General features: G+C 44.3%; 1 protein-coding gene across 2 annotated transcripts in view; it reads left to right on the top strand.

Annotated features, from left to right (window-relative positions):
* Window positions 1-26,739, top strand: part of LOC145348523 (hepatic and glial cell adhesion molecule-like) — a 49,325-nt gene that overhangs the window by 20,095 nt on the left and 2,491 nt on the right. Inside the window, exons 3-5 of one of the 2 annotated variants that reach the window (XM_080196712.1) lie at window positions 7,304-7,573; window positions 9,737-9,817; window positions 25,720-25,779. In XM_080196712.1, the coding sequence (XP_080052838.1) occupies window positions 7,304-7,573; window positions 9,737-9,817; window positions 25,720-25,745 (377 nt within the window). In that variant the 3' untranslated portion in view covers window positions 25,746-25,779. The remainder of the gene's footprint in view (window positions 1-7,303; window positions 7,574-9,736; window positions 9,818-25,719; window positions 25,780-26,739) is intronic. The other variant, XM_080196713.1, reaches the window with a different exon arrangement.

Raw genomic sequence — 26,739 nt, 5'->3', positions numbered from 1 at the left:
TGAAGGCCAGCATCCCATTAGCCTTCCTGACCACCTGCTGCACCTGCAGGCTGGGTTTTTGCGACTCGTGCACAAGGACCCCGAGGTCCCTCTGCACCGTCGCCTGCTGCAGTTTTTCGCCCCGTAAGTAATAGTCCTTCCTACCATTATTCCTGCCAAAGTGGACCACCTTGCCCTTGCCAACATTAAATTCCATTTGCCAGTCTCTGGCCCATTCGCCCAGCCTATCTAGATCCTTCTGCAGACTCTCCACACCCTCCGTGCAATTTGCCGTTCCACCAATCTTGGTGTCATCAGCAAATTTCGACATAAATAATATTCAAACACTACAAGACTCGAGTTGAATTCAGCAAATCAAATGGATCATTGTTGCTAAAAGATTTACATGAGGCAGACAGTGGTAACTACAAAATGACTGTGGACTTGGAGCCAAGCAGGACCAGAATTCTAACTCTTACTGTGCTTGGTAAGCAGTATCCAGAGATAAACATAGAAACTATTTGGCCCTTCGAGTCTGCTCCACCATTCATCACGATCATGGCTGATCATCCAACTCAGTGGCCTAATCCTGCTTTTTCCCCATCACCTTTTTGATCGTGTTCACCCCAGTGCTATATTCAGTGCCTTTTGATGCCAAAACATTAAATGCATCTCTTTAACCTATGCATAGGTTAAAGAGGTGCATTCATAGGTTAAAGAGATGTGTATTGTCTCCAGACAGGACAGTAAGTGAGATGTTGCAAGCCCAGGCAAGTCATGGGGGTTACAGATAGTGTGACATGAACCCAAGATCCCGGTTGAGGCTGTCCTCGTGTGTGGAACTTGGCTATCAGTTTCTGCTCAGTGACTTTGCACTGTCATATGTCATGAAGGCCGCCTTGGAGAACGTTTTCCCTCAGAAATGAAAGTATTCCACTATTCTTCAAGGTTTGGCAGACACTAATTGTATAAACAATTGCAGCATTACAAAGACTGAATAGTAAGAACTCTCATAACAGCAAGTTAAAGTCTAACAGGTTTATTTGGAATCACAAGCTTTCGGAGCCCTGCTCCTTCATCAGGTGAATCAGCACTTCGAAAGCTCGTGATTCCAAATAAACCTGTTAGACTTTAACTTGGTGTTGTGAGACTTCTTACTGTGCCCACCCCAGTCCAACACTGACATCTCCACATAATAACTGAATAGCTTATACATTTTCCTATACTAAACTTTTGCAGGAAAGGTATAATGACAGTCAAATATGGACCAAGTTTAGCTTTTTATTAACTCAATGTAGATTTCTTTGGCTGGGTCAGCATTCTTTGCTGATCCCTAATTGCCCTTGACAAGGTGCAGTGATGTCCTGGAACGGAGACGATTGACCTCCGACCACAACCAACTTCCTCTGTGCCATGTATGACTAACCAGCGGAGAGTTTTTCTCTGATTCCAATTGACTCCAGTTTTTCTAGAGCTCCTTAATGCCATAATTGGTAAAATGCTGTCTTGATGTAAAGGCAGCGACTCTCACCTCACCTTTTGGTATTCAGCTCTTTTGTCCATGTTTGAACCAAGGCTGAAGTGAGGTCAGGAGCTGAGTGATCCTGGTGGTGCTCAAACTGAGCATTAGTGAGTAGTTTATTGCTGAGCAAGGACTGCTTAATAACGCTGTTGATGACCCCTTTCATCACTTTACCAATAGTTGACAGTAGAATGATGGGGGATGGTAATTGGCTGGATTTGTCCTGCTTTTTTGTGTAGAGAACATAGCTGAACAATTTTCCACATTTCCAATAAGGAGGGGAATTACTTGCTGCAGGATTTCCAGTTTCTGACCTACTCTTGTAGCCATAGTATTAATATGTCTAGTAAGTTGAATGTCTACTCAGTAGTAACCCCAGGATGTTGATGGTGGGGATCCAGTGAAGGCAATGTTCTTGAGCATTTGGATTCTTTCTTGTTATTCAATCTTGGTCATTACCAGACACTTGTATGGCACAAGTGTTACTTGCCACTTATCAGCCAAGTATGAATGCTGACCAGGTTATGCTGCATTTAGAGCCTCTTCCTCTGATTAATTCTTTAATGTCCACCACCATTAGCAACTGGATTGTGGGCTTTGAGTTTATCTATTAGTTATGGGATTGCTTATTTCTGCTGCTACCACTGTTCAGCATCATAAGATTTTGGATTCAGGAGTCACAGATACCCAAGATAGGCAGTTGATATTTAGAAAAAATTCTGGTGCAATTTGTTTAGAAGAGTTTGGATATGATGCATTGGCTAAATAGAGCAGACAAGTATACAACCCATGGCAATTGAGAATGGTTACGATCCCAAAGCACAAGCAGTTGGCACAGTTTGTGATGGTATGATGATCTTGAAATTGGGACTCCTCTCTCTCACTCTCTCCTTGCATCTTCCCTTGTCAATCTTCCATTTGAAGAAGACAGTTGCATGTTGGGATCCATTACAATCAATGAAACAAGGGTGCAGCAGATGGTTTGTGTCCTCAGGCTGGTCTTATAACAAAGAGAACAAAGAGCAACCCAGCATGGGAAACAGGCCCTTCAGCCCAACGAGCCCGTGCCGCCATTTCACAAAGCATTTTCCTACACCTACCCTGCCAAGTGTGTATGTGAATGGTACCTCTCATGTTGCCAGATTCAGGGGAGAATAGTGTAGGGTCAATTTGGTACACCAATCAGCCTAAGAGCACATCTTTTGGGGTGTGGGAGGAAACCCCCACAACCACAGGGAGAATGCGCAAACTCCCACAGACACGGGCCCAAATCCATGTATCTGCACAGCTAGCAGTGATATTCACTGAGCTGTTGTGGTGCCCGTCTGCTGGTCCAGGATTAAGCGCTCACAGCGACGCCAAGTACTAGGCCACTCTCAAAACCTCCAGGAGCAGCCCACGCACGACCCACCGTGTGCATGCCCCTCGTTTGACAACAAGGTGGACCGACACCTGTGGATTAAAAGAGACAAAAACATTAACATGTAATACTACATTTCCAGCGTCGTCCCGAGGATCTGACCCTTTTTAATACCGTCTACTATAACCCTCCATCCCTGTTTCGCTCATATGTCTATCTGAGTAAACCTTAAACAAGTCCAACGTGCCTGCCTCCACCAGCTTACTTGGTAGTGTGTTCCATACCCCCACGACCCTCTGCGTGGAAAAACCTTCCTCTAGTATCCAACTTATACTTCTCCCCCCTCACCCTTAGATCGTGACCTCTTGTAATAGTTGTCCCCAATCTAGAGAAAAGCCTACCACTGTTGAATCTATCTATTCCCTTCATTATTTTATACGCCTCTATCAGATCCCCCCCTTAATCTCTGTCTTTCTAAGGAGAAGAGCCCCAGTTTTTCTAACCTTTCCTCGTAATTCAGTCCTTCCATGCCAGGCAACATCCTGGTAAACCTCCTCTGCACCCTCTCCAGGGTCTCCACGTCCTTCTGGTAGTAAGGTGACCAGAACTGGACGCTGTACTCCAAATGCAGCCTAACCAACATTCTGTACAACTGAAGCATAAGACGACAGCTCCTATACTCTATACCCCTTCCTATAAAGGCTAGCATTCCGTAAGCTTTCTTCACAACCTTCTCAACCTGTGTTGACACCTTCAGAGACTTGTGCATCTGCACTCCCAGGTCCCTCTGCATTTCTATACTCTTAATCGGTCTACCTTTTATCATGTAACTCCTCCCTGCATTATTCCTTCCAAAATGCATCACCTCGCATTTGTCAGGATTAAGTTCTATCTGCCCAATATACCAACCTATCTATATCTTGCTGTGTCACCTGACAGTCTTCCTCAGTATCTGCCAATCCTGCCATCTTGGTGACATCTACAAACTTGCTGATCACACCATGTACGCCCTCTTCCAAGTCGTTTATATATAATACAAAGAGGAGAGGTCCCAGTACTGAGCCCTGCAGCACACCACTGGTGACTGGCCTCCAGCCAGAAAAGGACCCTTCCACTACTACTCTCTGTCTCCTATTGCCCAGCCAGTTTTCAATCCATCTAGCTACCTGTCCTTGTATCCCATGTGCCTTAACCTTTTCTACCAGCCTACCGTGAAGGACTTTGTCAAACACCTTACTGAAATCCATATAGATGACATCAACGGCTCTCCCATCGTCAACCGTTTTTGTCACCTCCTCAAAAAATTCTACCAGATTCGTAAGGCAAGACCTCCCATGAACAAAGCCATGTTGCGTATCCCTAATCAGATTGCAACACTCCAAATGCTCATACATCCTATCCCTAAGAATTTTTTTCCAATAATTTTCCTACCACCGATGTCAAACTCGCTGGTCTATAATTACCAGGGTTATCCCTACTACCCTTTTTAAACAGTGGTACCACATTAGCTACCCTCCAGTCCTCTGGGACCTCACCTGTGTCCAAAGAAGAGACAAAGATTTGCGTCAGAGGCCCAGCAATTTCATCTCTCACCTCCCTAAGCAGCCTGGGATAAATACCATCAGGCCCCGGAGCTTTATCCGTCTTTATGCTACCTAAAAACCCTAGCACTTCCTCCCTCGTAGTGGATGTTTCCTTCCACTGACCTATAGATCCCTCCAAGACATTACAAGATACCAAGCCCCTCTCCTTCATAAATACCGACGGAAAGTATTCATTCAGGATCTCCCCCATTCCCTCAGACTTGATGCATAGCTCCCCTCCTTTGTCCCTAAGAGGACCAATTTTCCCTCCAACCACTCTCTTGCTCCTAATGTATGAGTAAAATGCCTTTGGATTTTCCTTAATCCTATCAGCCAAAGCCATTTCATGCCCTCTCTTCGCCCTTCTAACTCCCCTTTTAAGCTCCCTCCTACTCTCTCTATATTCCTCCAGCGCACTCTCCGTTCCCAGTTGTTTCGACCTAACATATGCCTCCCTCTTCTTGACCAAGTTTTCGATACCCCCTGTAATCCACGGCTCTCTAATCCTGCCTTTCCCATCCTTCCTCTTTGCTGGCACATGCCTTTCCTGCAACATTTTCAGTTTGCCCTTGAAAGCCTCCCATTTACCAACCGTGGACTTGCCAGCTAACAACCCCTCCCAATCAGTGTCCTTCAGCTCCTTCCTAATCTGGCTATAGCTTGCCTTCCCCCAGTTCAGCACCCTCCCCTTCGGACAGCACTCATCCTTTTCCATTTTTATCCTAAAGTAGACAGACTTGTCGTCACTGTTAGCCTACCTCAACCTTAACCACCTGCCCCGGCTCATTACCCAACACTAAATCCAGTATAGCCCCCTCCCTAGTCGGGCTGGTTACGTACTGCTCCAAGGACCCTTCCAACACACATTTTACAAACTCCTCCCCATCTGTACCCCCAGCTCTAGGCACCTTCCAATCCACTCCAGGAAAATTAAAGTCACCCACTACAACCACCCTATTCTTTCTGCACCTATCTAAAATGTCTTTACAAATGCCTTCTTCCACTGCCCTTGGGCTGTTGGGTGGCCTATAGTACACCCCTACCATCGTAATCTCTCCCTTTTTATTCCTCAACTCCACCCACAGCAACTTGATCCCTAACTCCTCCATATTGTCCTCCCTCTGCACCACTGTGATGTGCTCCTTTACTAACAGCGCCACCCCACCACCTCTCTTCAACCCTCCTCTGTCACACCTAAAACACTTATACCCAGGAATATTCAGCTGCCAGTCCTGCCCTTCCTTTAACCACGTCTCCGTTACTGCCACCACATCTAAATTCCTCACGACCATCAAGGCCCTAAGCTCATCCGTTTTACCTGTTACACTCGTCACATTAAAACAGATGCAATCCAACCCTCCAGGCCCACTCGGATCCTCCTTTTCCCCTGATAATATTCCTTTCACCCAAATCTACCCTGTCACCCAACTCACTCCTGACCCCAGTGTCTAATGAGCTATCAGTCTCATCCCCACCCCCCATCCCTATTAGTTTAAACCCTGCCTAAACACTCCAGCTAACCTCCCAGCTAAGACATTTGTCCCCCTCCCATTCAAATGCTCCCCATCCCTCCTGTACAGGTGCCCTTCTCTCACAAATACTTCCCAGTGATTGACAAAAGTAAAGCTCTCTACCTTGCACCAATCCCTCAGCCACACATTCAGCTGCATGATCTCATTATTCCTAGCCCTGCTGGTACTAGGCAGCAGCCCAGAGAATGCCACCCTGGAGGCCCTGCTCTTCAGCTTGGCCCCCAACTCCCTAAATTGCCTGTGTACATCTGCCCTATTCTGCCTTCCTACGTCCCTCTCCCCTACATGTATTATTACTTCTGCCTGGGTCCCCTCACCCTTCAAAATTCCCTCTATCCTCTCCGATATGTCCTGTACCCCTGCTCCAGGGAGGCAGACCACCATCCTGGAGTCACGCTTCTGCCCACAGAACTGCCTATCAATTCCTTTGACCTTCCCATCCCCCACCACTATCACATTGCCAGCCCCCTTCCTTCCCTCTGAGTCCTTCTGGCCCTCCAGTCTTTCATTTTGTACCCTTGTTGATGCCTTTTGGGGGGCCACTGGGGTGGTCTGTGGACCAGGACTATTCTTCTTCCTCTCCTTCCTCTTTACAATTGTCCACCCATCCTGCTCCTGAGCCCCTGGGACCTCCATTTGTTCATGGTTCCTAGCCATTAACTCCTCATTCTCCCTGACCAGAAATGCATCCTGTAAACGCAGCTCTAATTGCCTGACCCGGGCCCTCAAGCACTGCAGCTCTAAACACTTGATGCAGATGTGGGCCTTCGGGAGACGTGATGCCTCCAAGAACTCCCACATGTGGCACCTAACACAGCTAACGCTCCTCCCCATAGCCCCTGCCATGTCCCAACCTCACTTGGGTTTGTGTGTGCCGAATTGCAACACGGGAAAGATAGAAACTGCAACTCACCTCGTCTAAGCCTGCTCTCGCCTAAGCCCAGCGAGCCAAAGCCCTTATAGCTCTCACTCAGCTCCCACTCACTCCGCTGCCCGCTGTCTATTACTGCCTTCTTTTTATACCCCCCTCACCTAACTTCCAGTACGGAAGTAAAAAGTACTTACAGAAACCCTGCAAACCGGAAATGCAGACTAAAAGCATTTTTAAAGTAAATCCAACACTCACCAGGCCACCAGGTACACTGCTCCGGAGAGCAATGAGGTGCTATTGAAACTCACTCTAACCACAAAAGCACTAAACGTTATTCTCTTTTGGTGTAAAACATTCTGACATTTGCTGGGTTTGTAAAACTTCCTGGGTGCTCCATCACTGCACATCGGTGCATTTGTTCATTAACTGATGCACTCTGTTTGTGCCTTTTTCCAGATCCTCTTTCCACGCCCAATATCTTCAGAAATGGCAGCATAGAGAGTGGCACCGTTATGCTAATCTGTGTGGCGCAGAGCGGGAGAGCCGATTCTATTCAATGGACCAGAGGAAGGCTCGCACTCCCAGATGATGAGCGTTATTGGCTGTCGAAGGACAACAGTACTTTAACCATTAGCGATGTACAGGCATCAGACTCTGGTTATTATACCTGTACTTTTGAGAACCTTGTCAGTCAAAGCAACAACAGCTATCAGTTGACCATCAAGGGTGAGTCTGTCAGGTCTATGTCGAACGCCGCTCTGAAGAGTCATCCTGACTCCAAACATTAGCTCTATTCTCTCTTCACAGATGTTGTCACACCTGTTGGGATTTTCCAGCAATTTCTGTTTTACTTTCAGGTTCCAGCACCCGCAGTAACTTGCTTTAATCGAATTACTGAGTCTAGGATTACATAGAAATGGACTATTTGGTCCAACATGTCCTTGTTTGAGTTATATGTTCCATGCCAGCCCCCTCTTTAATTTACCTCAGCATTGTGTGTTCAATTCCTTTTTTCCCCCTCATCTGTTTATTTCTCTTCCCCTTCAATGCTACTGTACTATTCACCTCAATCATTCAATGTCTCACAATCAGACCTTTCTCGGATATATTTATCTAATTCACGGATATATTTATCTTATATTTATGGCCTTTAGTTCTGATCTTATGTGCAATTGGAAACATCTTCACATCTACCCTATTCAACCCCTTCGAAATCTTTAAAGAACTCGGTCACATCACCAATTAGTCGTCTCTTGTTTTAAGAACCTCAACATGTTTAATCTTATCTAATTCAATATGCCTTAGCATCTTGTAAACATATTTTATAATATGAAGAACGGAACTATGCAATACACTCTCCTGTTGTCGAATGAAAGTTTTTTTTTTGTACTTTTTGCTTATGTTCAGGAGCAAAATGTTAACCAGGTCTTTGGCCTGTTGCCCTCAGTGTGTTTTGAAATGCAGTTAGGGACCATGTGACTTCTCCATAATTTCATTAGTTGATTATGATTTGAGGTATTGTTTTTTTTCTCCCTTGCTGAACTGATTGATGCTGGTGTAAGAGTTTCAGAGATAACGTACGACATTTGGTACCTCCAGTTTTATTTTAGTATTTTGTTTCATAATCTCAGGATGCCCTGAAAGGCTTTACACCCAGTGAATCTAGTTCACTCCCATCCTTGAGGAAAGGAAATCTGCCATTCTGGCCTACATGTCACTCTCCATGTTATGTGGTTGACTCTCAACTGCCCTGTTAACAAGGACAACTAGGGATGGGGAATAAATGCTGGCCAGCCAGTGATACCCAGGTCCCACGAATGAATAAAAAAAACTTTAGAGGTGTAGTCACTGTTGTAATGTAGACATTTTAGTGGTAAGTTTGTGAATCGCGTGATCCCAGAGGAAAGGTTTTGCTGATGTGTAAATATTGACCAGGAGAACTTTAAACTTTATTAATTAGTGTCACAAGTAGGCTTGCTTTAACACTGCAATGAAGTTACTGTAGAAAATCCCTTAGTCGCCACACTCCCAACTAGTTTGAGTGCACTGAGGGAGAATTGAGCATGACCAATGCATCAAACTGGCACGTCTCTCAGACTGTGGGAGGAAACCGGAGCACCCAGAGGAAACCCATGCAGACATGGGGTAGAAGGTGCAGAATCCCCATAGACAGTGACCCAAACTGGAAATCGAACCCGGTCCCTGGTGCTGAGAGGCAACAGTACTAACCACTGTGCCACCATGCTGCCCAACTCCCCTGCTCTTCTTCAAATTGATGTCATAATTGCCCTTATGTTAAACATATCAGCTAGAATTGTACCACACTGCCCACCACAGGAATTGGAGATGACGACGAGAGGTGGACAATGGCAAAGTCTATTAACCTCGGGCAGGAATTTACGTTTTCAGGACAAGTGAGGCCATAAAAACCCACCCTTCATCAGAAAGATAGTGGCTGGAACTGTCCAGTTTTGCGTGCCTCACTACTGCTCTCTGTGAGAATGGAAAATTTAGCACTCAGCAAATTCTCCATTCAAGCTGTGAGACTGGTGAATCCCAGCTGTGGGTTAGGTCAGGGAATTCCAGCCAGTATCTCCAATGATGTAGCACATTCCCTTCTACTGAACTCATGAGTTGACCTGGAATTTTTGGTTGCAACTCTTAGAGTGAGATATAACCCATAACATTTTGCCTCTAAGGTGAAAGAATTACACATTGAGCCACAGGTGACATCAAAAGTGTAGTCAGAGCTTCTCTGATGTAGAGGAACTCCCATGTTCTTCTTCAGACACATGCCATTGGTTGCTTTAATCCACCAATTCCAGTGATTTTAAAAATGTGCTTTCCTTTGTCAGGAGTTGAAGACAAATCATTGCATTTCTATTTTAGGTCTTGCATCTAGAACGCACCTTGGGATAATTCCAGCTGTTGGTCTGTGCGTGCCAATGTTCCTATTTGTTCTAGTATTTGGTGAGTATTCATGTGACTTGAAAACCAAGTATTTTGATAGCACAATTATTCTATTTCTAATGGAAACCAGTAAAGGTTGTGGGCAGTTTGTAAACTTTTTGTTGATTGATTTAATCCTGACAGGTCAGGTCACATGTGGTGGACATAATTTTCCCACCAATCTAGTCAAGTTGTACAGTGGGACAGGAAATATAAGTGGTAGTCAAAAAATCTAATTCCCATCCAGTAAATGACAGGTCACACATCTCCCCGACCATTTGTTTTGCATAATCAGCCTCGTGTTGCGGAATGGCACAAGGCTAATTTAAATATTCCTACATAATTTGAATCATTTTACTGAGCTCTGGATGGTATTGTCCGAGCATGCTTAGCTCCCTGACCTCACCAGTGAAGGATCACAGCTGATCCCCAGCAATGGCGATGATGGCATCGTTGGTGGAACTGGAGGTAATTGGGGCAGTGCCATCCTAGAACCCCCAGATTGGGTGCTGGCAGTGCCCAGGTGCCAAGCAGATGGGGTCTGACAGGGTGGGTCCTCACAGAGTGGGGCCTGAGGGTGTGGAGCATCACAGAGTGGGGTCAGATGGAGGCGGGGATGGAAGGAGGAGAAGGAAAGGGAAACTGTTTTCAGGCTGGGGATTAGTGATGGAGCTAGTGATCAGGGCCAGCCATCAGGAAGGTGGTGTTTTGGCTGGGGGGTAGTTTCAGGGGCCAGCGATCAGGAAGAGTGCTGGGCCCATGGCGGCATTCATTGGGGTTGGAGGATGGCCAGGACTGGTGATATCCAGGGGAGGGGTCGGGATTGAAAGACTGGCTATGGGGGTTGGGAGGGATGCCAACCAATCTCCCAGTATACTATCTCTTATTCCAGTCTGTGTGAAGGATCCACTCTTCCACATAATGGAATGATCTGGGGCAGAAGGAGACCACTTAGTCTGTGTCTTCTGATTCTTTGGTGAGGTGATGTATTAGAGTTCAGTGAAGCTATGGCAACATGCATGCATCAGTCTGACGCTTTGGATAGTGATGGAAAACATTCCAACTTTCTTTCCATCTGACCTGACCAGGAATCTCTCCCTTTCTTGCTAACTGGGAATATATTGGAGAGATCTGCAGGCTACAACTCAACCTGTTTGGCTGTGTAATAAATGCACCTTCGTTGGCCATGAAGCCCTGGGGTAGGACTCACTAAAACCCAAATGCAGGAGGGATAATACCCAGTGTGCCACAAGTACGCCTGGTATTCAGTAAAACTATTCAATTATTCTCTCACCATACCTGCTCTCTTCATTTGTAGCCCTGTAATTTATTTTCCCATTTCAAGCATTTAACTAAAGCTATTTTGTGATTTGTTACTACTGCATAGAGTCATAGTGGTTTACAGCATGGAAACAACAGGCCTTTCGGCCCAGCTTGTTCATGCTGCCATTTTTTTTAAAACCCCTAAACTAATCCCAATTGCCCACATTTCGCCCATATCCCTCTATACCCATTGTACCCATGTAACTATCTAAATGCTTTTTAAAAGTTAAAATTGTACCCACCTCTACTACTACCTCTGGCAGCTTGTTCCAGACACTCATCACACTCTGGAAAAAAATTGCCCTTCTGGACACATTTATATCTCTCCCCTCTCACCTTAAACCTATGCCTTCTACTTTTAGACTCCCCTATGTTTGGGAAAAGGTATTGATTATGCCCCTCATTATTTTATAGACCTCTATAAGGTCACCACACTGCTCCCTACGCTCCAGAGAAAATGTCCCAGTCTATTCAGCCTCTCCTTATATCTCAATTCATCAAGTCCCAGTCGCATCCTAATAACTTTTTTCTGCACTCTCTTTCTTTCTAGTTTAATAACATTCTTTCTATAGTTGGGTGACCAGAATTTCACACAGTATTCCAAGTGTGGCTGTACCAATATCTTGTACAACTTCAACAAAGCTGATGAAACCAAGTATGCCGAATGTCATCTTTACCACTCTGTCCACCTGTGACTCCACTTTTAAGGAGCCAAGAACATGTACCTCTAGATCTCTCTTTTTTTCTGTAACTCTCCCCTACGCCCTACCATTAACTGAGTAAGTCCTGCCCTGGTTCAATCTACCAAAATGCATCACCTTGTCTAAATTAAACTCCATCTGCCATTCATCAGCCACTGACCCAATTTGATCAAGATCTCATTGCAATTGGAGATAACTTTCTTCACTGTCCATTATGCCACTAATCTTGGTATCATCTACAAACTTACAAATCATGCCCCCTATATTTTCATCCAAATCATTAATATAAATGACATAACAGTGGGCCCAGCACTGATCACTGAGGCACACCGCTGGTCACAGGCCTCCAGTTTGAAAAACAACTCTCTACAACCACCCTCAGAAACCAATTTTATGTCCATTTAGATACCTCGCCCTGGATCCTGTGAGATTTAACTTTATACAACAACCTACCACGCGATACCTTGTCAAAGGCCTTGCTGAAGCCCATGTAGACACCATCAACTGCACTGCCCTCATCTACCTTCTTGGTTATCCCTTCAAAAAACAATTAAATTTGTGAGACCTGATCTTCCACTCACAAAGCCATGCTGATTGTCCCTAATCAGTTCTTGCATCTCTAAATGCCTGTAGATCCTGTCTCTCAAAATACCTTCCAACTATTTACCCACCATAGATATGAGGCTCACAGGCATCTTTTCTCACCACCCTGTTCATGAAGTGCATTCCCAATCATAGTCAAAATTTATGATAGAGAATTCTGCCAGCATGGTTAGATGAAGTAAGTGGGAAGAAGTTCATGATGTCGAAAATTACAACTCCAGACAGTGGAATCCCCAGATGTTTCTTATAGCTTCTGAAGATCAATGGAGGGTTTATTTTCCTTTTGAACAGTATGTAAGATCAGCTTCAAAGTATCTATAACACATTCCAACCTAATTACATGTTTCTGTACCATAATATTCTGTTTCTGCAAATAAAACTCAAAGTTACAAACACCTTCTGCTCCCAATTATTCTCTTCAGGTTAGTCACAGATTCAAGAAATTTATAGTAAAATATCTCAGACTAAAATTTATGGAATTAAAAAGAAATTAATACACAAAACTTGATCCAGTTGATTCAGAAAAGTGTTTTTCTAGTTCGTTACATTCCCAAATGTGCAGACACCGCAGAGATAAATTGAACCTGGGTCCCTGATGCTGAGAGGCTCCCAGTATCTTTCAATGCTCATTAGCTGTTTTAATAACCTTCATATTTTACATCTTGTTAATGAATAACCCCAGATTAATCATAGGCCACTTATATCTTATGCAGTAATTGCTGAGAGCAAATGTTCCCAGATGTCTCTTTGACTGTAGCTGAACATCCATGCTGTTGCTGCTCACCTTAAAGCTCTAGCTCTCAGTAACCAAGGGCGTTGGTATTAAATACCTTAGTAAGAAGTCTCACAACACCAGATTAAAGTGCATCTTTGTAAAAACTTGATGCCTGTGTCAATATGCGTGATCTTCTTGGAGCAGGTTAAACCTGGTGTTGTGGGAGTGATGTGGAGATGCCGGTGTTGGACTGGGGTAAAACAGAGAGAAATCCCACAACACCAGTTTAAAGTCCAAACAGGTTTATTTGTAGCAAAAGCCACAAGCTTTCGGGACAGCCTGTCCCTTTTGGCAGGTGGCTGGGCTTTCTGATTGTAAAAATGACACAAACTCAATTGGCATTCGGCCTCTGATCTTCGGGTGGGCGTTTTCCAAGGCGGCCTTCAGGACACACGACAGCGCAGAGTCGCTGAGCAGAAACTGATAGCCAAGTTCCGCACACATGAGAACGGCCTCAACTGGGATCTTGGGTTCATGTCGCACTATCTGTAACCCTCACAACTTGCCTGGACTTGCATAATCTCACTAACTTTCATGCCTGGAAACAATACACATCTCTTTAACTTGTGCTTAAAGCTCTTTCCACTCACATTGTCTGTACCTTTTAAGAATTGATTAGCTGTAAAAACTCGCATTCCAATCATTATGCATGTAAATTGAGTTTGTGTCATTTTTACGATCAGAACACCCAGCCACCTGACGAAGGGACAGGCTGTACCGAAAGCTTGCGGCTTTTGCTACAAATAAACCTGTTTGGACTTTAAACTGGTGTTGTGGGATTTCTTTTTGTTGCTAGACTTCTTATTGTGTTCACCCCAGTCCAAAGCTGGCATCTCCACATCCTGACTACTATCGACACCGCAAACTGCTGGCTCCAAGCAGAGAGGATCTCCAAGAAGATCACGCATATCGACACAGACATCAAGTTTTTACAAAGATGCACTTTAACCTAGTGTTGTGAGATTTCTTAGTGTGTTTACTCCAGTCCAATGCTGGCATCTCCACACCATTAAATACCTTGGCAGGATTTTCATAATGATGGAAGATATAAGGACTAGGAGTAGAAGTAGGTAATTTGGCCCCTCAAACCTGTTCCACCATTTCGTGTGATTATGGCTGATCTCATTTTGGCCTCAACTCTCCTGCCCTTCAAACCCTTACTAATTAAAATCTGTCACCTTTCTGCATTGTCCGGTTCTGTGATTCTATGAATAGCATCAAAATTGGCTTTGCCCCAATTTAGAATTATAACTTTTGGGCCAGACCTATCATTCTCCATAGCTATCTTAAAACTAATAGAAATATGGTCACTAGTCCCAAAGTGAGCCTCACTAACACTTTTGCCACCTGCCTCTTCCTTATTTCCCAAGATATAAATGAAAAATTCCTCCTGAATACACTCAATACATTTCTCTCTATCCAAGCCTGTAATATTTGGCTGTTCCAGTCAATGTTGGAAAAGTTAAAATCCCCTACCAGTAGCATTCTTATTTTTCTTAGAGCTACCTGTAATCTCCTTACGTATTTGCTCCTCAATTTCCCGCTGTCTGCACATACATTGTAGGATACTGAGATGCCTACCCCCATAACGGAGCTGACTGGTTCAGGAGTGCAGGGTGTAGGCTTATCATAAGCTGGCAAAAATTGCCAGCACTGGTAATGAGGAGAACAGTTGAGGGATTTGGGCCTTCCAACCAATTTTCCAATCCCTCCACCTCCATTCTGGCACAGTGGCAGGTGGAAAAATCCAGGCCCCTGTGTATTCCAAAGATTTAGTTCAGTGCACACAGCCTATTCTTGCAGCATGTTTACAGCTGCAAACTAAACTTGCCTGGATTTGCTACAGCTTGTGTTTAAAACAAAACTGAAGTGAATCTTAGCTAAATGATTCCTGGTTTCTGTTCAATGTATCAGCTCTCAGACAATGGGGTTTATGTAGTATTCAGGCAACCTTATTCTTAAATTTCAGATTTTATTTCTGTTTCAAAAGCACAACATGGAGTTGAAACAGTGTTCACTCAGTTACAATGAATTGATGTGGCTGAATGTTTACTATGATCTATCAGGGAAGGAACAGGGTCCTGCAGCCTACAAAAGGCTATGACATGCCTGAGATTTAATTTTATACAGAAATTACGTCCTTTGAAGATTTGTCATGTGTGTAAGTTAAATCTGTCCTTGTATCTGGTGACTGCTTTGTGATCCAGTTAAACACTCCTAATGCAGGCTATTTGGTGATCTGATTAAACTCTTTCCTCAGAGTTAGTGATTCAGTTAAGCTCTTTAACTATACATGACAAGTATTTGTTGCTTTGGTGAATTTGTGCACAATAAGGTCTCACAATCAGACTGTAATAATGATGAGTTGACCTGGTTTGGTTGGTGTTTGGGATAAATATTGACCAGGACATTGGCAAAGAATGTTCCTGCTCTTCTTCAAAAAAATGACACTAGGTACATCTGCCGAGGAGGGCAGACAGGGCCTAGGTTTAATACCACACTCAAAAGAGCAGTTCTGCAGGACAGAGATTTGGCATCACCAACCTGACTCACTCTCTGTCTTTCTCCCTGCCCCAATTTGCTCATCTCCACTGTTTAAGACCATCTGCTCCTAGTATTGGGCACATTGTGACTCAGACCTGTAGCCTAAACTGTAGATTAAGGGCATCTGCACATTGCCTCTCCCTAACTCTGCTTGCTCCATGCTTCCCTACCTTTTCAACAGCTGGAAATATTTTCACATTCACAAGATGCACTGCAGACACCTGCTGTGCCTTAAAGTTAAAATTTATTTATTAATGACAAGTAATCTAAGCTTCCAAATGACTGCAGCCTATGTAATGTACCGCGTACAGCATTATACATAATTAACTGGCTGGTTACATGTGCATTAGAATATCCTCAGGAAAAAATAAAATCAAATCATTTCTCAAGCCCATCTTTTACATTTTATATATTTTCATCTTGAGGTTTACATTCACACTGCGATGAAGGTACTACACAAATTCCCTAGTCACTACACTCCAGCGGCTGCTCGGGGACACTGAGGGAGAATTTAGCATAGCTAATTCGCCTAACCTGCACATCTTTGGACTACGGGAGGAAACTGGAGCACTCAAAGGAAACCTACGAAAACACAGGGAGAACATGCAAACTCCACACGGACAGTGACCCAAGGCAGGAACTGAACCAGGCTCCCTGGCACTGTGAGGCAGCAGTGCTGACTACTGTACCACCATGCCATGTTCTTGACAACACCGTGATCTTCACCACCTGGGGCATCCAAATGTTCAGGGCTATGGGCCAAGTGCTGCCAGATGGGATTAGGTGGGAGTTCAGGTGTTTCTAATGTGCCGGTGTGAACTTAATGGGCTGAAGGGCTCTTCTGTGCTGTGTGATTCCATGATATTGCATTAGGCCCAGACCTTAAAAATAAGCACAAACCGTTAAAACCATTTAAGTAGCAATAAAAGGATCTGTAATCAAGCAGCTTGGTGCCGATAACAAAAACAAGATGCTTGCTTACAAACTGCAGAGAACATGATTTAAAAAATACATGTCTTAAAGATACAGTAGTGTGTCAGGATATGCCAATGTAAATAGAGAGCTGGAGTCAGATACTGGAGCATTTCCTCGGTCTTGCTCAAAGTACTGTGTAGGATCATCTCTGCTCATTGATCAAATGTGCAATCAATATTCATTTGAATTTAAAATAATAATAAGACGTTTCCTTCAAATAGGGATAAATCCAAGGTTTTTAGACATTAGCTACAACCCCAGAGTTGGATGGTAAATCTGACACAGCCTGGGGAGTGTCAGAGTGTCAGCCTTTATTGTGTGCTCAGACCTCTGGAATGGGATTGAAGCCTTAATCTTTAAACTCAGGCAACTGCACGCTGATAGAACTGAAGTCATTGAAAAGCCTGGATGCTTTACTGCTGCAGATGATGTTGAATGGACACACACACAGTAGACACTTTGAGCTGACTGGATTAAGAAGCAGAAAAGAGGACTGTTGTAAGCTGTAAATACTACCTGAAGGGTAGTCTAGCCACGAATGGGGAAGTTTCTGACAGCCCAGTTCAAATCTAAAGATTCACTACCTTATTCCATTGGGAAAAAGATAGAAAAGTCTGAGGTCGCATACCAATGGATTTGAGAATAACTTCTTCCCTGCTGCCATCAGACTTTTGAATGGACCTACCTAGCACTAAGTTGATCTTTCTCTACAATTTAGCTATGATTGTTACATTACATTCTGTACTCTCTCATTTCCTTCTCTACCAACGGTATGCTTTGTTTGTATAGTGTACAACAAACAGTACTTTTCACTGTATACTAATACACATGACAATAATAAATTAAACCAAACTAATGGGTGATAAATTAGCAGTTGGTTACAAGTAACTATTGTCAGTGGGATTTTCATTATGGCGATCCTTTAGTGCCTTCAATCAATGGAGTATCGCTGCAGCTTTTCTTTATCTGTCACAATTATTACTTTTCTTGGTTTCTTTTAAGAAGGATGGAGACTCTCTCCACACACTGTATTGAGGATTGTGAGTTTAATCACAATAATACTATCACCTAAGTCTAATGATTGAACCAAGTTCCTTTAAATCTGTCCTGAGCCTTTGCTGCTCCATACATTATAAATTACTGTTTATAATGCAAACAAATGTACACCACAGCATCTTTACAACAACCAACTGTTCGGTCATGTGAAGATTGCAACAACAGAACAGGATTAGACCAGTTGGTAGCCTTGCCTTCAGATGGTTGGGCCTATAAGGTTGGGAATGATACACCTCAGACCCCCTCTCCTTTCAAACTCTCTCTTGCTCCTTTACATCGCTGCTTAAAAATTAGATTAATAATTTGTCACAGGCTGTCATTAAGCACCAACTGCTGCTCCCCCCACGGGACGGCTTACTGTGAAAATGGAGCCGTGTGTAAGTCTCTCCATCCAAACACAGCCTCCATATCAACAAGTGCTGTAGTGCCTTCTTGAGGTTATACGCAACTGTAAGCAATCTCAGAACAACATGGGCTCTTAGAGTCATAGAATCCCTACAGTGCAGAAGGAGGCCATTTGCCCTATCAAGCCTGCATTGACAATAATCCCACTCCAGGCCCTGTCCCACGACCTCACGTAGTTACCCTGCTAATGCCCCTGACATGAAGGATCAATTTTACATGGCCAATCCACCTAACCCATACGTCTTTAGACTGATCCTGGGATGTGGGCTAATGGCCACGTGGACGTGTTCTGGTGTCAATAACAGGTCAAATAGCACCCAATGTCTTGTGGGTCTAGCTCTGGAAGGTCACAGGCACCAGATTGGAATCCTGTAGGTGATTCGTCATTTTTATGCTCCTGAAACTAAGTGGGCCCCAGAGCTAGGACTCCCAACCATCATCTGGATTCGGATTACAAGGTCAGGAGAGCAAGCCTGAGTCTCCAAATCCTCCCAGTTGATGCAGCCAAAATAAACAAACGGAACAGACAGTCTTAGAGATAATGAGGATACTTCATTCTTCCTCTTACCAGTGAGGGCACCGACAGTTTAAAAGCCCATTATTAGCGTAAGAGCAGGCACCATTTATCCCCTCAAATAGTGGGAAGGATCATTGTAATCTCTTAGTCACCACCTGCTCAATGCATGGTGCCCAGTCAACAAGTTTAGATTGCCCAATGTTTAACATCTCAATGGATGTGTGATGACCAGGGATTCTATCGAGACAAAGCAGATGGGAAATGGGAACCTCTGAAATAAAAGGGAAAGATTCTCGGGTTTGGAAGCGGAAACAGGATTGTCTGTCTGTCTTGTGCTGCGTGAGGATTCTTAAGTTGTAATGTAAATCAGATTACATTGATCTGCTGGCCATTTGCTACACAAATTCAGCATTCACATTGCTGCTGTCTGAGAGACTAGAGTGGGTGACACTGAGGTCAACTGTACCTTCTACTGACGTAGCAAAAGGGCAAGTAGCCACTGTGACTCAAGCTGCCAGCAACAGATAAACAGATCATTGGGATGTTGTGAAATCAGATTGCTTCATCTTGCTGTCTGCCATCTGATAGAGGCTTTGTCACCATTATCTGCACTTGTGCACTAACTTCACACACCAGTGCTGAGGACAAAGAATCATTTCTACAACCCTCTGGAGCATCTGCCGCATGGACAAAAATGATTTCTCCTGGAGAGTTTAACATAAAAGGTGGACTAGACAGAGCATCACAGTAAATGTGCCTGTTATAGCATGAACAAGATAAATGTAGTAAAACATTGCTCTGAGCTGTACGCATGTGAGGCAGATATCCCTCTGCCTGTGTTTGATGGTCTTCTGTAGTTACCTGTCATTAGAATCCCTACTGTACAGAAGGAGGCCATTCAGCCCATCGAACCTGCACCACCCACAATCCCATCCAGACCCTATCCCTGTAACCCCACACATTTACCCTGCTAATATCCCTGACATGAATGTCAATTTAATACGGCCAGTCAACCTAACCCGCACATCTTTGGGCTATGGGAGGAAACGCATGCAGACACAGAGATAATGCGCAAACTCTACACAGTCATCTGAGGTCAGAATTAAACCTGGGTCCCTGGAGCTGTGAGGCAGCAGTGCCAACAGCTGTGTCACTGTGCCACCTCAATACTTGGCTGGTATTCCATCCTTTCCATTCTCAAGCACTCAGCTGAAATTCTGTCCTTTCCAGGTGCTTTGCTTGCTGCTAGGGTGTTAATATCCTTATTGTAGCTCAAATAATGAGAGCTCTGAATCAAATTTATACATGATATACAAGCTTATACAAGTTTACACAGGGTGATTATATGGAGTTTGTACGTTCTCCCCGTATCTCCATTGGTTTCCTCCGGGTGCTCCAGTTTCCTCCCACTTTCCAAAGATGTGCCAGTTAGGTGACTGGCCATGATAAATTGAATCCAATGTCTGGGAATTAGCAGGGTAAATATGTGGGGTTGCAGAAGTGGGGATTGTGGTCAGTGCAGACTCATGGGCTGAATGACCTACAATAGAATAGGGATTCTATGATTCTGTGATCTGAGAGTACTTGGATATGGAAATGGTGGAATACTAGTCGAGTATTCACGTATGGAAGGATGGAATACCATTGGAAAATAACAACTTGACACACAGGAACTATTTATTTATTAGGCAAGTATCCTCAGCAGATTGTCAGTGACTGCCTGGTAATGTCACTGGACTGCTAACCCCAGGATAGAGACTCATGCACTAGGAATATGGGTTCAAATCCCAACAAAGTAGCTGGGGTGTAGTGCCAATCCAACAGGGAGGCTTTGTGGGCTTGGGCAAAGAATGGAAGATGGCCACATCGCCAGTGTCATGCTACACAAGGAGGTAACCTGTGCCAAGAGACTAACTGGGTGTCCAAAACTCCCGTTTAAGGATGATGTCAAAAGAGGCATGAAAGCCCTCGACGTCAATCATGACAAGTGGAAAATGCTAAATGGTGTTTGAGGCAAATGGCAACACCAGCTGGGGATAGGGATTCAGCGACATCACAGAGCATCAGCAGAGATCGTACCACCCTGCTCGCCATATTCTACTCCATGTATGGCCGACTTTGCCTTCCGAGAATTTCCAGGCTTATTCAGAACTGCAGCAGAATTCAGCTGTGCAAAATCCTGAGGTTGCATTCCCATTATGCTTTGGGATGATCCATTGAAGTGCCCTGGCAACTTTTTCTATGTTAAAAATGCTCCTTAAATACAAATAATAATTGCTATTCATGGGACTTTCTGTGAAGCGAGATTAAAAGAATATATAAGAACCTTATACCTACACCTGCCCTCTTTATCCAGTTTCTGTCTTCTAACAGTTCAATGTTGTCAAACATGTCTTTATCCTCTGGGATCTTGGAGTCTGCCAGTGTTTTCTCCTTGGGATTTGCGTCAGGCCCCATTCAGATTATCTGTGGAACACAAGCATGCAATGACTTTGGCTTTGGGCCAATGTGGAGATATCTTCATGAACATGATCCAGATTGACACTTCCAGTTGAGTATTGAGGGACAGCTACCCTGTCACAGATGTGGGCTAAAAACTGAGGGGTTGAATTGTACAGCCCATGCAGCTATATTTGATGGTGTGTTGGGGGAAGGGGCAGTGCAACGTGGATAAAATAAAGCGAGCAGTCAGACCTTTGCTTTCCTCCACTGTCCAGTCTGTTCCCCTTATTGCAGGGAAGGCATCAGGCAGCATGTCGGCCCTTCGGCACATTGACGCACTTAAGTACCCAGTTAATGGCCAGTTAAGGATCTTGTTCTACCTCTGCTGCTGTAATATACGAGGCTGACCAAGGTGGAATGAAGTTGACCAGCCTGCCGCCTTTTACTTCATGGGCTAAAGATGGGCATCGAGGGCCCTGTGCCCATCAGGATCATCCTCCCCGATTTTCTTTTCCTTGCACCTAAACCCCACCCCCTTCAGCACTCTCCTCTTTTCCTTACTCCTTATCTCTAAACCCCATCCACCATCCACAGCACTCTCCTCCCTCTCTGGAAGCTTTAATCCTTGCATGACCTAAATGCCCGGAAGTCTGTGTGACATGTTCCATACTTCCGAGTCTCCTTGAAGTTGCAGCAATGGCCACAATAGTGTGGTGGTGCTGCAGGGACTGCCAATCAGATTGGCTGGCAGCTCTTGAGGTGGTGACTTCCTATCCAAGAGGGCTGGAAGTCCCACTCTCAGGTAGTAACAGCGCCCCCACGGTACTGGATTTCTGGTTGGCACAGTGCCGGCTGACAAACTTGGCAATGGCGAAGATCAGCTCCTGCCACATCCCATGTAAAATGCACCCACATTTCCATCTGCCCAGTCATTTGACTTTTGGTCATTGAATCATGGAATCTATACAGTGGGGAGCGTTTAAACTAGATTTGTAGGGGGGTGGGAGCCAGAGTGCCAGAGCAGATAGTGGAGTGCGGGTAAAAAGACAGGTTAGTTCATGCAGAATCACGAATGGAAGGGTTGAGTGTTGTGGAAGTAATCTTTTGAGGTGTATCTATTTCAATGCCAGGAGTATTGTGGGAAAGGCAGATGAGCTGAAGGCGTGGATTGACATGTGGAAATATGACATTATAGCGACTAGTGAAACTTGGCTACAGGAGGGGCAGGACTGGCAGCTCAATGTTCCAGGGTTCCAAGGTTTCAGGCATGATAGAGGCGGAGGGATGAAAGGTGGGGTGTGGCATTGTTGGTCAGGGAAAATGTTACAGCAGTACTCAGGCAGGATAGATTAGGGTTCTTGTCAACAGAGGCCCTATGCGTGGAGCTGAGAAACAGGAAGGGTATGACCACATTAATGGGATTGTATTATAGACCACCAGATAGGGAATTGGAGGAGCAAATCAGCAGAGAGATAGCTGACAACTGCAAGAAACACAAAGTAGTGATAGTAGGGGATGTTAATTTTCCACATATACATTGGGACTCGCATACTATTAAAGGTTTAGACGGGGTAGAGTTTGTAAAATGTGTTCAAGAGAATTTTCTACTTCAGTATATAAAGATGCCAACTAGAGAGGATGCGATATTGGATTTCGTATTGGGAAACGAGTTAGGGCAGGTGATGGATGTGAGTGTGAGGGAACACTTTGGATCCAGTGATCATAGTTTCAACCTGATCGTGGATAAGGATAGATCTGGTCCTCGGGTTGAAGTTCTGAACTGGAAAAAGGCCAAATTTGATGAAATGAGAAGGGATCTGGGAAGTGTGGATTGGCACAGGCTGTTCTCTGGTAAGAATGTAAATGAAAAGTGGGAGGCCTTCAAAGGAGAAATTTTGAGAGTGCAGAGTTTGTATGTTCCTGACAGTATTAAAGGCAGAGTAAATAAGAATAAGGATCTTTGGTTCTCGAGGGAGATTGTAACGCTGGTTAAGAGGAAGAGAGAGTTGTATGAAATGTACAGGCAGCACGGAACAGGTCAGATGCTCAAGGAGTCTAAAAAGTGCAAGAAGCTACTTAAGAGGGAAATCAGGAGGGCTGAAAGAAAGCATGAGTTTGCTTTGGCAGACAGAGCGAAGGAAAATCCAAAGAGCTTCTATAGGTATGTTAGGAGCAAAAGGATAGTGAGGGATAAAATTGGTCCTCTTGAAGACCAGAGTGGTAGACTGTGTATGGAACCAAAAGAGATGGGGGAGATATTGAATTTTTTTTTGCATCTGTATTTACTGAGGAAATGGGCGTGGAGTCTACGGAAATAGGGCAAACAGATAGGGAGGTCATGGAACCTTTACAGATTAAAGAGGAGGAGGTGCTGGCTGTCTTGAGGCAAATCAGAGTGGATAAACCCCCAGGACCGGACAGGGTATTCCTGTATTTGAGGGAGGCTAGTGTTGAACTTGCAGGGGCCCTGGCAGACATATTTAAAATGTCAGTATGCATGGGGGAGGTGTCAGATGATTGGAGGGTGGCTCATGTTGTTCTGTTGTTTAAAAAAAGTTCCAAAAGAAATCCAGGAAATTATAGGCCGGTAAGTTTGACGTCGGCGGTGGGCAAGTTATTGGAAGGTGTGATAAGGGACAGGATCTACAAATATTTGGATAGACAGCGACTTATTAGGAAGAGTCAACATGGCTTTGTGCGTGGTAGGTCATGTTTGACCAATGCATTAGAGTTTTTCAAGGAGGTTACCAGGAAAGTGGATGAAGGAAAGGAGATGGATGTTGTCTACCTGGATTTTAGCAAGGCCTTTGACAAGGTCCCTCATGGGAGGTTAGTTAGGAAGGTTCAGTTGCTAGGTATGCATGGGGAGGTAGTAAATTGGATTAGATACTGGCTCAATGTAAGAAACCAGAGAGTGGTTGTGGAGGATTGCTTCTCTGAGTGGAGGCCCCTGACAAGTGGTGTGTCGCAGGAATCGGTGTTGGATCCATTGTTGTTTGTCATCTATATCAATGGATAATAATGTGGTAAATTGGATCAGCAGATTTGCTGATGATACAAAGATTGGAGGTGTAGTGGACAGTGAAGAAGATTTTCAAAGCTTGCAGAGGAAATTGGACCAACTAGAAAAATGGTCTGAAAAATGGCAAATGGAATTGAATGCAGACAAATGTGAGGTATTGCACTTTGGAAGGACAAGCCAAAGTAGAACGTACAGGATAAATGGTAGGACTCTGAAGAGTGTAGTTGAACAGAGGGATCTGGGAATACAGGTACAGAATTTCCTAAAAGTGACGTCACAGGTGGATAGGGTCATAAAGAGTGCTTTTGGTACATTGGCCTTTATAAATCGGAGTATCGGGTATAAAAGTTGGAGTGTTATGGTGAGGTAATATAAGGCACTGGTGAGGCCAAATTTAGAGTATTGTGTACACCTAGTTACAGGAAGGATGTAAATAAGGTTGAAAGAGTGCAGAGAAGGTTCACGAGGATGTTGCCGGGACTTGAGAAGCTGAGTTACAGAGAGAGATTGAATAGGTTAGGACTTTATTCCCTGGAGCGTAGAAGAATGAGGGGGGATTTGATAGAGGTGTATAAGATTTTGATGGGTATAGATAGAGTGAATGCAAGCAGGCTTTTTCCACTGAGGCTAGGGGAGAAAAAAACTAGAGGGCATGGGTTAAGGGTGAAAGGAGAAAAGTTTGAAGGGAATATTAGGGGTCTGCTACACGCAGAGAGTGGTGGAAGTGTGGAATGAGCTGCCAGACAAAGTGGTAAATGCGGGGTCACTTTTAACATTTAAGAGAAACTTGGACAGGTTCATGGATGAGAGGGGTGTGGAGGGATATGGTCCAAGTGCAGGTCAGTGGGACTAGGCAAAAAATTGTTCGGCACAGGCAAGAAGGGCCAAAAGGCCTGTTTCTGAGCTGTAAATTTTCTATGGTTCAGTGCAGAAGGAGGCCATTCAGCCTATCAAACCTGCACCGACCACAATCCCAGTCAGGCCCTATCCCCGCATTTACCGTGCTAATCCACCTGACACTTAGGGGCAATTTAATATGGCCCTGCACATTAAATCTGCACATCTTTTGAGTGTGGGAAGAAACTAGAGCACCCGATGGAAACCCACGCAGACATGGGGAGAACACACAAACTCTACACAGTCACCCGAGGTCAGAAATGAAGCCGGGTCCCTGACGCAGCAGGGCAGTAGTGCCAACAACTGTGCCACCGTGCCACCCATGAGATGTTATTTTGAAAAAAACACTGAAAAGAATTCCCTACTATGCTCCAGTAAACATTAATCACTTCACTGCTGTTGGTGGGACTTTACTTCGTGTTAATTGGCTGCAGCATTCCTTACATTTCAGACTCGGTGTTGGCTGTAAAGTGTTTTGGGATGTCTTGAGGTGGTGTAAGGTGCTATAGAAATGAAAGTCTTTCTTTCTCTCTTTAACTATATGTAATACAGTGGGAAATGGGGAAAGCAACGGACTTCATAAATCAGATTGAAATCAGTAAAATGAATTAAAGAAAAACAGAAGTGGAGGTGAAGTTTTTAATTAACTTTTTATTTCCACAGGAATGCTAACTAGCCTGAAGTCTTGAGACATGGAGAAGTTAGTAAGATATATGAAGGATGGTAAGCAAATGTTAACTCTTTCAGTGCAGGCTCAAGTAAACTCAGCCTTTTTCAGCATGATTTGCTGTGTGAAATAGTGGCTGGAGTTTTCCAATTGCGCACAGCTTGCTACCGCTGCACTTAAGATGGAGAATTTGGCACTCAGCAAAATCTCCATTCACAGCAGCAGGACTGGAGAACCTCAGCAGCAGACAAGGTTAGATAACTCTGGCCATTTCTAATAGACTGGGAAATGGGTAATGTTGTGAATTTGCACACTGCCTTTTCCTCTTTTTGGAATCTGGTCTCATTCAATCCCAATGAAAGCAGGAACCAAGTCAGACAAGTGGTGGCTTATTCAAGGGTATATTTATACATCTGTTTGTCTTTAAGTAAGAACTATTGTAAGATCAAATCATAAGTCTTTTTTCCTTTAATTGTGGATTTATGGGCTATTACCATATGTCTTTCACAATTTTGAAGACTAGATGACTATGTAATTTTGAAGACTAGATGACTATGTAAGATATGTAATTATAGGATCCCTACAGTGTAAAAGGAGGCCATTCAGTCCTCCGAGTCTACATCGACCACCAATCCCACCCATGCCCTATCCCTTACTCTGCTAGTCACCCTGACACTAAGAGGCAATTTAACATGGCCAACCAACCGATCCCACATGTCTTTGGAGTGTGGGAGGAAACTGGAGCACCTGGAGGAAACCCACTCAGACAAAGGGCGAAGCCATGTTCTCTGGGAACTGGGCCGACAAATCCTTTGTCCCCTTCACTGTCAGGGCAGATTACCTGAAGGAGCTGGGGATATGGTTTGGAGCGGCAGGGGCATGCGCCAAAAACTGGGACGAGCGCATCGCGAAAGCCAGGCAGAAACTGGGCTTGTGGGAGCAACGCTCCCTCTCCATGACAGGAAAAAACCTGGTGATCCGATGCGAGGTGCTGTCCATGTTGTTGTACGTGGCAC

This window comes from Carcharhinus amblyrhynchos, chromosome 9 (genome assembly GCF_965287045.1).
Source record: "Carcharhinus amblyrhynchos chromosome 9, sCarAmb.v2.hapA, whole genome shotgun sequence".
Taxonomy (NCBI): domain Eukaryota; kingdom Metazoa; phylum Chordata; class Chondrichthyes; order Carcharhiniformes; family Carcharhinidae; genus Carcharhinus; species Carcharhinus amblyrhynchos.
Note: the sequence above shows the minus strand (reverse complement) of the source record. Positions and strands in the feature narration are given on the sequence as shown.